This window comes from Chamaea fasciata, unplaced genomic scaffold (assembly GCF_029207755.1).
Source record: "Chamaea fasciata isolate MVZ Bird 193981 ecotype frontalis unplaced genomic scaffold, bChaFas1.0.hap1 SCAF_2, whole genome shotgun sequence".
In the NCBI taxonomy this organism is placed as follows: domain Eukaryota; kingdom Metazoa; phylum Chordata; class Aves; order Passeriformes; family Sylviidae; genus Chamaea; species Chamaea fasciata.
Genome location: NW_027094087.1, coordinates 17,062,274 through 17,074,829, shown reverse-complemented (window position 1 = coordinate 17,074,829; position 12,556 = coordinate 17,062,274). Strand labels below are relative to the sequence as shown.

The 12,556-nt window shown below is 35.3% G+C and overlaps 1 protein-coding gene across 2 annotated transcripts in view; it reads left to right on the top strand.

Moving 5' to 3' along the window:
- Window positions 1–12,556, top strand: part of NECTIN3 (nectin cell adhesion molecule 3) — a 69,490-nt gene that overhangs the window by 39,085 nt on the left and 17,849 nt on the right. The window contains exons 6-7 of one of the 2 annotated variants that reach the window (XM_066175071.1): window positions 5,782–5,919; window positions 11,501–11,639. In XM_066175071.1, coding sequence (XP_066031168.1) covers window positions 5,782–5,919; window positions 11,501–11,639 — 277 coding nt within the window. The remainder of the gene's footprint in view (window positions 1–5,781; window positions 5,920–11,500; window positions 11,640–12,556) is intronic. The other variant, XM_066175063.1, reaches the window with a different exon arrangement.

Here is a 12,556-nt window from a genome sequence, read left to right as displayed (position 1 = left end):
CTCTTAGCCACTGTATAAAACTTGGCATAAAATGTGAAGTGAAACTTGGAAGTTAATGGACAAAACTGTACAATCACACCATCTTTCAGATTTAATTATGAAGCTGTCAAAAAGAATTTATGAAGTTAATGTTTCTGAACAGTCACCATGCTTGTAGTTGGTAAGATTTTTAACTGCCAGAAAAAAAAACCATCACGTTGAAATGTGTTGTAGATTTGGAATGTAAGCTGAGCAAAAAATTTGTTTTGATCGTGATATTCATTGTTTTAAAAGTCAAAGCTATATTTTTAATAAGTGCTTCTAAGCTTTGTTAATATTCTTGAAGTGAAATACAGAAATGAAAGAGGAGTAGTTGACAGGAACTAAATGGTAAATTCAGCTTTCAGTTTCTGGAGATTCTACATCTTTATAGGAATAGAAAAATACTAAAATGGTGTTTGAAGTCTTATACTTCTTTTTATTCTTATTTATTTTTATTCTATTTATTCTAAAGGTGTGGATATCTTTGCTATTTTAATTAATTTGATGATGTAAGTTAAACTTTTTCTATAGCTGTCCAGCAAAAGCAAGTCATGCTCCTCATGGAGTTCAAGCATTGAAGTAAGTTTTCCAAAGCAAGCTGTCAGCTTGATATATAAAGCAGTTCGTCGTACAATGTTGATTTACTCAGTTTTCTTACACAAGGAGTTGAACTTTGTTTTCTTGGCTCTGTGTTCCTTCACCTTCATGCTGTTTACTGAGGCTTTCCCTTTCTCCCCTTGCAAGGGAGAGGTGACCTGCGAGACTTGCATTAAGGTAGGAACATACTTCCTCTGTCATGACAGCCTTTGGAAAAGATTACTTTTGTTAAAAGTAAAGCCAGCCTTTGTTAGGCAGCAATCCTAGGAAGGTGGTTTTTGTAAGTACAAGGTCACCTTCTTGTAGAATGGACATTTTGAGGATTAACATAGCAGAGGCTGATCGTTGGCTTTAGGTTTTGCTGCTTCGCATCTAAATCTCTGTTCTGAGAGTGCCTTGTGAATACAGGCACTCTTTTATTTTCTAAATTATATATTGGAAGGGATGTTGACAAACTGCTCTTTAGCAAAGGGCTTTTGCTCCCTGGTCTAGCAGACTTTGAATTTTCAATGGTCTTCCTGAATATTCTTCCATGCTGGAAGTTATGTTAATCATAAGTTTCTCTTGTGTCCCAAAAAAACCCCAAAATCTTTCATTTGGTGCATGAAATTCCCAGCTAGAAACCACAAAAACACACTGAACTTTGAAAGTGGATGATTGATGAGAGAAATTGTTGGTACCATCTTAGTATTATGCTGCCAAAATAGAGGTGGGGGAACACACACTGAAAATATCCTTGGAAAATGTTGTGCTCCAGTGTGGAACCTTTGTAGGCAAGACCTTGTGGGGAGAGGCTTATGCAGTGTCCTCACCTATTACTTGACATTAGAGTAGCAATGGCTGGAGAAAGAAAGAAAGAATGATAGATTTCCAAATCTATTTTCCAAATTTTCTCTCATACATTCAGATTTGTCTTCCATGGAAAGCTGACTTTCCCTGCTCTCATAAACGAGTTGCTACATAAACTTTCAGTAGTTGAAAGAGCCAATCTTTAAGACCCAGCAGCACAGAAATATTTAATTTTTAGGTTGTTAACATCAAGGATAATTTAGCAAGAACAGCAAGTTAAGACATAGTAGTATGTATGTATCTGTACAAACATACAAGTAATACAAACACAGGCAGATACTTGCCACTCAATAAAATGACGTGTGCAGAGAAAGATCTTGTAATTTGTGCAAAGCCAACTCACTTTTGGATTAGAAGGAATTGATAGCATGTACTTGTCTTGTAGGAGGCAAAAAAAGGGGACGTTTGCATCTTGAATGGTGTGGGATCCTTTTTTTTTTCAAATAAGGAGAATTATTTTTGGCCATTCTATTGTGGCTTTTGGAACCAGACAGACTTTTAATACAAAAAGAAACTCTCCAAGGAACCTTTCCTTCCAAAACTTTGTTTCTGTAGTATTTAAATGACAAATTTTAACCCAAGGAAATTATACCAGTATTGAATTATCTTACCTCTTGTAGAGCTGGTCACTTTACCTTTCAAATACTTCGTAGTGAACTAAATCCAAAATGGTTTATGGTTTAAGAACATTGTGTTCTCCAGTTGATTTTTTTTTTTTTTTTTTTTTTTACAATGATAAGCTGATAATACCTAGACAGGACTTAAACCTAAGACTGTGAAGATAGTGGCCTGGTTTTAGGTATGAGTCATCCATCTCCTTCCATTTTCATCTCTCTGACACTTGGTTTATTGTTGGCTTTGAATTGGCACCAGAAGCGGAGGTGAGTCCCAGACATTTGAAGGATGTGTTACTGCAGGAGGATTGAAGAAATGGGGAGATGTATTATTTGGGATGCAAAACATGTCATGTTAGTTGGATGCCTGTACTAAACTTAAAGGTAGAAACTCCCTTGGCCAAGATAAGTTGTTGGTATTGTAAGAGCTGAGAAAACTATATTAAGAATAGTCATTTAAAGAAAAAATAAAACTATCAAGCTGACACTGTTGAAAGTTGGTACTGACTTTGATGGGAAACATCTGGAAAATAATTAAGAGTGTGAAAACTAGTCAGTGTACAGGGACCATGGTCCTTTAATTTGAGGTGGTATCAGAGCTTCATTTGAAGTCAAGAGCCAGTTTTGCTTTTGTTGGCAGAAGACTGTGTCAAAGGCTTGGAAGCCAACTAGGAAACTTGCCTTCATTGTGTATTGAAGGAGCCAATTGACTTGCTATGTTCGTACCAGAAAATTGGGGTTTGCTTTCTTCAGTTATGTCTCTTATTTTAATGGGGATGGTAGCTATGTAAAAGTAGAAGAAATTTTGTTGGGATCTTTACCTGTCCTCATCATTATTACAGGGTGCATATAATAAGGATTTGAACAGGGCCCAGAAAATAGTAAGAGACAAAAACTGAGATCAGGATGCATTTAAACTAAACCCAAATATTTTCCAGAATTTCGGCTACTTTCAGCTCCCCGACCCACATGGATATTTTAATATGTTATGCTTTGTGCCACAACAGAAGCCTACATCAGTGAAAGAGACAAGAGCTGTTAAACATTGCGTTTGAAGTAAAATGTTAAAGGAAGTCATCAGTTGGAAATTGTTGCTTTTGAGTAATGCCATATGAAATAAAATTTAAATGTTATGTGGAAAGCATTAAGAACTGAAACATATATCAGTGATTATGTGAAATATTATAATTAAAGAACTTGCTGAAATTAAATAATACCGTCTTTTCTAGCCACACATAAGAGTGGCATTTTCTTGATTTGGTGATGGCATTTGAGATGTGACTTGCAAACAAAATATTGTGAGGTAGACGTAAAACTTTGCCATTCCTCATCTTAGTTGTTCTCTGTTTGGGAAACTTGCTTGGTACAGGAAGTAAAAAAGAAAAAAAAAAGTTTTACATTTAGAAAGCTCTGGGTGACATCAGAAGTGAGCTCACATAATCTTAGTTGTAATTGGCCTTATAAGCAAGAAGGGACCGTTTTAATTTTGTCATTCTTCAACAATAAAAGGTACCAAAATAAATAAAACTTAGAGGTATCATGGTTATGTATTGCAGGAATACATATAAAAATGCTTAATTGTTCCTGTGTTTGCAATTGATTTAATATGTTAATTAGGACTTGTTGGTAATGCAACTGGACAATCTCACAACTGGTGGATGAATGGGAAGTTTTGAAGGAAAAACTCTTTGTAAAACATTGAATTTCTGATATATTAATAAGATTGTAATTGCCACTGTGCTTATTTCACATATGCAATGGTTAAATTTGCCAGGATGCAAATACTACCTACTTGTGGATGTGGAGGGATAGGACTTAAGACCTCAGTATCAGAGGCAAAAAAGTTACAAAGCCAGTTAATTAAAGCCAAACAAGTATATATAGTCTGGAAGGATTTTGCTGGTACTGTTTGAAATTGTTTCAAGGTTGCAAATCTTTTGTCTAAAGCAAATACCTTTTCAAGGAAGAGGGATTTGAACTTCATGACCTAGGATGTGTGGGACATAGAACCCTGGTAAACTTGGATTCTTTAATCTCTACTTCTTTGTTGAATTATCAAACCCACTTTAAATCAATTTATACTAAAATCTTAATCTGAATTCCTCTTATTCATTTTAGTAGTGCATCTTTCTTGTTCAGTTTCTTTTTTTCTGTCAAATTAATTCCATTTATGTATAGTTCCCTAACAAACCATCACTTTTTACATAGTTAAAGAATATAATTATGCCCTTCGAAAATCTGCGTAAAACTTTACTTATGTCATGCTTAAAATGTTGCATTTAGCAGCAAGGTGTGTAGTAATCATAACAAATGTGAGCATTCTGTCTAGTATGAGAAAATTGTATGTCTGCCTCTGAGTAGTGAGATTAAAAATCATATTTATGGCTATTTAATTGTGATTTGTCAAAGCTTGACAGAGCTCTAGTTCTACCTGGTTTACTCTTTGTGGTGGTAAATTTAGGGTGCCTCTAATGTGGTGGTAGTACTGCTTTCATGGATCTTGCTTATGGGCATTTAACTAAATAACATGATATAATGAGCTACTTGGCTGTCCGTGTAATATTCTCTCTGAAAGGTTCAAGCTGTAATAACATGTTTAGAATTGCTTTTTTTGATTTTAAAATAATTAGCTTGCATTGGGCAAAGCAAAAAGTAATTTCTTTTCAGCGTGGCATAGAAATCAGACGTGGAGTTGTATATAATATTGTGATTGACTGGTATAATCTGTGTCATCAGCCCATCGCTTGGAACCTTGTCTGCAATACAGATGCATACATCTCCAGTAGACCTTAAGAACAAAGGAAAAAGCTCCATGTTGGAGAAGCTTGGTATCTGGCAGTCTCTTGTTTACATTCATAACCTGACATGAAATCAGTTTATATTTTTTATTGAGGAATGAATATGGAAATTTCTTTGTGCATGAAGGATCTAGTGACTTATAGTAGGAATGCATAGAAACAATTTTTGGTTCAAATGTTTCTTTTTTTTTTTTTATTTTAAAAACCTGAAGGCTCTTTGCTCAACATAAATGTTACTTTGAGATTAATACATGCCATTTTTAACTATGCTTCTTTCACTAATCCCAAGGTGAGGCTGAGTAAGTTTTATTAATGAAACAAATGTTTTTGGAGAGAATAGCTTAAAAATCTGTAGTTCACGTGACTGAGCACACACAACTCATAGTTTTTCATTCTTCTATTCAGTGCCCTGAATTATTTCTGAAGGGGGAATTTAATGTGAAATAATTGACTCTGTGGCATAATCAATTAATTTGATCCAGAATTCCCTATGGCTGGATGGAAAATTAGAGGGCTGCTTGGGTTTTTCCTCCTTCGAGGAGGTAGATAATGATGAACAGGTAAACAGGAGGTAAATAATGATGAATAATTTTTCCATCTGAGTGGAAAAACTCCATCTCCTTACTTTGAGGAGGGCAAATTGTTTACCTGAAGGTTATTTTTCTTTTGTTCACTTCCCGTACTTTCTGCTGCAGCTTAACTCAAAACCATGTGTAAGGAAGCTAGTTCAAAATTTATAAGTACTTTAAGACTTTTATAGTGCCATGAACTTGAGAATGAAAAACTATTCTTGTAGAACATACCCATCAACTTTGCTTTCTTATAAATCCTAACTGATTTAGCTCGCATTGACATTCTGTGCCTTTTCTGTGTCTTGTCTACTTCTTTGCTCTTTCCATTAGATCCTCCTACTACTACCACTCGACTGCCCACGGTTCCCTGGCATCCTTCGACTGATGGCACCACAGGTTTAGCAACAGAACCTAAAATTATAAATTTCCCAACATCAACCTTGCCAACAAAGCAGGACGACACTTGGGGTATCGTTGTCGGTTGTGTGGTGGGTGGGGTTCTTTTACTGTTACTTCTTGGTACTCTGGTTGGAGCTGTCGTCTATAAGAGAAGGAAGACGTTCCGTGGTGACTACTTTGCTAAGAGCTACATTCCTCCATCAGATATGCAAAAAGAGTCCCAAATAGATGTTCTTCAGTCAGATGATATGGGTTCTTACCCTGGCAGTATAAAAAAAGAAACAAAGCACCCAATGAACTTAATATCTAAAGATTATTTAGAAGACTCTGGAAAGCCTGAGTTGAACAATGTAGATAATACTAACAGGTACCAGGACCGTTATGAAAGACCAATGGATTACCATGAAGGTGGAACATTTGGAATGGGTTTTATGCATGATGAATTTTATGAGGATGATGACTTTGTTTCTCACTTAGATGGTGCGGTAATATCGCGGAGGGAGTGGTATGTGTAGTAACCACTGAAAACTAAACGTGTACCTGCAGTTGACTTCATTGGCTGGTCACTTTCAGATTGTTTATACTTACACAAGAGGAGGAATAAACTTTTTGAAACTTTTTTTTTGAAAGTTTTTATATTGTGACTTGATGCAATGGAAATACTGAATCTGGGGAAAATGTATTTGAGCTGCTTTTTTTTCCCAATGCTGTACTACTGTTTAAGATTTGAGTTTTAATGCAGAGTGCTTATATTGGTCTATGTCAGAGTTTAAAAAAAAAAAAAAAAGAAAAGGCTAAATTCAAGTTGCCATTCAATATTGTTTAAGAATAAAAAGTGGCTGTTTTGGCTCTCTGATTTAAAAATAAGTTTACCCAAGGCAATGATCAAATATAATCTTTGGGGGCTTTGAATTACTCCAATCTAGGCACCATCCATGGTAAACTTAATGCTTCTATATAGCAAATACATTACCAATTTAAATGAGTTACTGCAGAATTAAAGCTTTATTTTCTAGGGTTTTTTCTGCATAAAAATGAATACCTCTTAGCATTTTAATGAGCCTTCTCGTAACTATATACTTAGAAGTTAAGTCATTGCACTGAAACTAACTTATGAACAACATTTTGAGGAGTAATTGTAAACAGGTCAGAGGCTTGTATTTGAATAAGATGAAAAGTTATTTTTATAGTCATTGATTTCTAAAGCTTATTCTAGTGTCTGTATATATACATACAGTAAGGTGTTTTGTTAGGCCTGTAATCGGCAGGATGTCAAAACTCATTAATGCATACAAGATGCTTTTTGCAGGTACACAGGGTGCAATTTTTGAGACCTGTTCTGGAGGCTTTGTGGGAATCTCACCATTGAATTTAAAAGCTGGTTATTTGGACACAACTAAGGAGAAAACACCCATATAAGTTCCAAAGCTGGAGGCTAATGTGAATGTGCTTATTTTCCCAGGTGCCAAAAAGCATTAGAGTTTCTATGACCAGAAGTTAAAACAGCGGTTTTACGCTGCTTTCAACTAAGTTACAATGCCTGCTTTGAAGAGGGTAACCAGAGTTTCAGATTATTAGTAGGGAAGTGGACACTTGCGCTGCTACTTCAGGTATTGAAAATGCACTCTTCAATGGTGCAACTAAAGAGCTATGAAACAGGAATTCAGATGATTTGTGCAGTCTCTGTACCGCAGTGGATTTGTTTTCCCTGCAAATAATCCATACTGATTTTACATGTTCTTTAAAATGACATTGTATCCATTATACGTAGGAAATCTTGTCTGACATGTGACATAGTTCTACTTTGTCTTGAGCAGATTCACCAAATTAAATCTGCTGATTATTTGAGGAGGAATGAAATAATTTTAGATGAATTCCAGAAAAAACATTAATTCATAAGTAGAATAGTAAATATTTTGAAGTGCCATTTTTAAGTGTTTAGCTTGAGGAAACTGAAGCTGATAAGGCTATTAGTATTTGAAACCTGAAAAGGGAAAAGTCTCTGCTACCGTTAACGTGAAATAGGCTGCATAATTACAGCAGCTTCATGAGCATTGATGCTGGAAGTTCTTTTCTATCCTCATGATGTTTGGTAGCTTACAGCATTTAGACCTTCACAAAAATAGTTGTATTGAGCGTTGTAGACAATACACTGTGATTGCATATGACTGCATGTCTTCAAAAAAGACTAAGACAACAGCTTTATTTGAAATTCAAATGGAAAAGCATCCTTAAACAACTTAAGTTTGGGTTTGGATTAATGGAGTACTGATATGTGATTGACCAAAGTCTCAAAAACAATAGCAAGTGATCTTGTGGTTATCTGTAGTTTGAGTGCAAACACAAGAAAAGGAGTGGAATTTCTAGCAGAGGGTTCTGATCCAAATTATCTCTGGAATAAAGAGATTATACCTCTCTTCAAATAAAAACTGATATATCATCTTTAAAAGATGGTGTTACTTGGAAATAAACATAACCATAAACCAGTTTTCCACATGGGATATCTTGCTTTTGTCTCTGTGGATTTTTTGCTTTGATTTTTAAAATATATATATATTTAATTCCTATGAGTTGAGAAGTTGAAATGTTCTGGAGTTGAACTTATTAATAGGGATAAGGCTTACGCGCGTTGCAATGTTTTGTACATTATGTCTACTGTAAAAAGATTTGATTGTACGTACAAATGGCTGTTGTGTGAATAAACTTTTTCTTACATTCTGGAACATAGGTAGTATTCAAAAATGTTTCACAGGTATGTTCTTAAAGATTGGAGATGGAAAAGCACAATAAACCCAGAGGCTGGATAGAATGAACTAAAGTGTTTAAGCTGCTTGAGACAGGCTGTTTAGTATTTCCCCGTGGAGATCCCAAGCTTATAAAACAAGTGTTCAGAAACTCTTTTAAGAAGATTAAGAGAATGATAAATGGAGGTATTTGCTGTCCAAAGCATTTCATTTCAAGCACAGCTGATAAACTAACTAGGAATTGCATACTTTGAAGTAGTCTTGTTTCTTCATTCTATAGTCTTTGTTTGCTTTAACCGTATCATTTGGAGTTAATTAATTTGCATCTATTTCTGACCATCTGGTGGTTGAAATGTTTTGTAGGTGCCACAATACATCTTAAGTGCTCTCTGGCTTGTTCAGCTTGGCATGGTGATCTGGGCTTATGATCATTCCACTGGTTACTGATGTTTTGCCAAAGCAATTTAAAAAAAAACAAATAAGATGTGCCCTGTGGTAATTGCACTTAAATTCCTGTGTGTCACTGTGCTGGGATATTATTTTTTTTTCCTGGTGTTCAGGAGCAAGTGTGTGTTTATTGTCATCTCACCCAAAACGAGACTCAATGGGTGGACTTTGATTAAAAGTATAGTACTTTAAGATGTTTTAACATCATAGCATACTTTAATGGAAAAAAAAGCACCATGAAGTTAGGATGAAACAGCCAAGAAACTCTTCTGATGTAATCACAAGACCAAAGCATCTTCAAAAATTCTGGACCTAAGAATGTATATTAGTTGAGACTTTCTCACTTAAAGAAGAGGGCACCCAGTGTAAACTGAACTTAAGCCAGTTAAAATGCAGTGGTTAGGTGACCCTTCCACTGATTCGTGTGCCCATTCTTCAGGAAAAATTATGAATTATGCTTGTGTCATAGTTTAAGCCCATCATGCAGCTAAGCACCACACAACTGCTTGCTTCCCTCACACCTCTCTCTCCCACCTTGGTGGCATGGGGAGGAGAATCAAAAGTAAGACGTGTAGGCTGAGATAGGAACAGTTCAATAATCTAAGAAAACAAAGTAAAATATAATAGTAATGGATAATAAAAGGAGGAGAAAACAAACAAGTGATGCACAATACTTCTTTCTGGGTAATTTCAGTTTATATACTTGTCATGATGTTCTGTGGTGTGGAAAATCCCTTTGGCCAGTTCAGGTCACTTGTCCCAACTATGTTTCCTCCCAGTTTTCTTTTGTGCAGTTTCTCACTGGCCAAGCATGAAACACACACACACAAAAAAAAAGTCCTTGACTTAGGATAAACACGACTCAGCAAAAACCAAAACATGGGTGGGTTATCAGTATTATTCTCATGCTGAATCCAAACCATTTTACCAACTCCTAAGAAGAAATTAATTCTATTCCAGCCAAAGCCAGGATAGTTTATAGTATCTGATGGAGACATGGAGCTTATTCCAGGAAAGCTGTTATGTAAACCAAAGGTGGTATATTGCATTCATCTTGAGGAGCGAAGTAACTTCTGCTAGTTGTTACACTAGGACTTTATTCCTTAACATTAAGAAAATCACCAAAAAAAAGGCATATTTCAGTTTTTTTCAATTTATTTAAATATACTTTGTGAATGTGATCCCAGGGGAATATTCATGTCAGATCTTTGATAAGCAGTGAGGGGACAGGAATTGCTTTATTTGAGTGCAGGTCAAGTGTTGTATTTTGGCTTTTTTTTTTTTTTAATTGTGGAATTTTGCTCAGCTTTCCAGCATACAGGCTGAACATTAGAAATATGAGGAATTGATAAATCAGGGTTTATATCTGTGAATAGAAAATATAGCTGAAGAGACCCTCAAAATTTCCTTTGGTAAGAGATTAAATAGAGAATGGTTGTGTTGCATTTGGATGAGAGCTGAAGTAGACTGCTTTAGAAATATGTTACATGTATACAACCGTGCTAATTTTCGATTTCTGGGCTGTTAAATTTTTTGATTCAGTAATCAATGTAAATCAGAGCATTGTTTAATGTATGTTGCCAAAATTTTGTAGGTAAGTGTTTACTGCAGCTGACATGAATTATTCCAATTGTGAAACTTTTTGATGAGGCTATTGATGCCAGTTTGAAGCATTGATGATTTAAAGTTAAAGTATGTTAGCCGCTTTTTCAGTTTTGAGACTTAAAAACTGATATCTCAGCATAGTGATAGGAGTGGCCTTTAAAGACTGAAAAGTGTGTTAATTCAGTATGAGAGTTGTTCAGCATTGGATTTGACAATGCTAAGGTCAAAAGAAAAATGCTTTAAAAGGAAAAAAATACAGCTTTTTCTCTCCCCTTATTAAAATTTGTTTATGATAATTACTTTCTTGTAGCTTGAAGTGTGAAGTCATAAAGATGATAGGTGGTCCTAGGGTTTGCTTTGATAAGTGTAAGCCAAGTATTTACTGTTTGTTCATGTGTTCATTGCTCCTAGTAGTAAATGGGGTTTTTATACCCTGCTTTTAAGTTTTTCTTTTTTTGCTTTCTGTGAACTTAAGTGTCTTTAAGAAAGATTGTCAATAAACCATAGTTGCCCAGGTTTTTGAATTAACACCTTGTTAGCTCATGTAAGTGCAAACCATATGTTTTGTAATGTCATCTGACCTTGAAATTGAGAATGAAAGCATGCTGCTAGTACTTATTAAAAGTAGTCCATGAAATTTTTGAAATCAGGTTTTGATTTCATGAACTCTTGATTTCCCTGTTTTTTAGTTGGGTAAGTTGAGGCAATACTGCAAAAGCACTAGTACAGGACAAGGCTTTTTGTTTGGCAAGTGGAAGGAAGAAGCATTTCTCAGAGCAACACTGAAGTAGCTTATCTGAGTATTGAAAGAATATGAACTTCTTAAAGTTGTAATCTATGCTATCACATTGCAGATGTGCCCTTTAAGCAGACATCTTCTGTTGCTGTAGCAGGGGCTGTGATTGGAGCAGTCCTTGCTCTTTTTATCATTACCATCTTTGTGACAGTGCTGCTGACCCCAAGGAAGAAAAGGCCAGCCTATCTTGACAAAGCGTGAGTATGTGCTGGTCTTTTTTTTTATTCAATTGAAAGTGATATGCCAAAACCATTTGTTCTATACAGGAATTTAGGTGTCTGACTTAATTTAGCAGCCATTCAGCTTTTGTAATTTCAGGGCTCTATTTTCAGAGTAGACAAATATGAAATCACTCTTGCATTTCTGAAAAAGAAATGAGGAAGGTAAGAATTACTTTAGAAGTATTATAATGCTTTATCTCTTGAGAAGTTTGGGGGTTTTTTCAAAGAAAACTTCTCATGGATTTGACTGGAGGGCAAAGAAGAGTTCTCTCTTGACTGATGCCAGTGACTGCTAGTTTGTTGCAACTGCAAGGTCTAACTTGCAAGTAAATTGGCCATGATTTGCAGATGTGAAGGCCTCTTAAAATTCATCCTAAAATGTTTGTATAAAATTAAGCAAGCTCCCACAGATACATGCTTAGAAATTACTGACTTGTTGTGCTTTCTGGAATGTTGGTTGTTTCTTCAAGTCTTTGGCACAGACATGCAGTTTATTCAACGTGATCAAACAAAAAAAGAAGGAAACAAAAATATCTGAAAATATGTTGTCAGTTAAAGTGGATGATATCTAGATCCTGTGTGGAACATGCATAAAAATGTGACAAGGGCTTAGAATATTTGTGAATATGAGTCTTCTTACATTCCATATACGGTTTCTTACATCCCATATACAGTTAACATGTAAGCTGAATGAGGAATGTTGCTCATGTCTGCATATATAGTTAATAAGAACTAGAGTAAAATAACTTAGAGCCTTTAGCATAAAATAAGTTTCCTTATTTGCACTGAGTTAGCAAGATGAGTCAAAAGTCTTTTGAGCAACTTCTAACATGATTGGAAATGCTGTTTCTTGTTTGTTTCTCTTAAATTCTGTATCTGAAGAATATTTATAT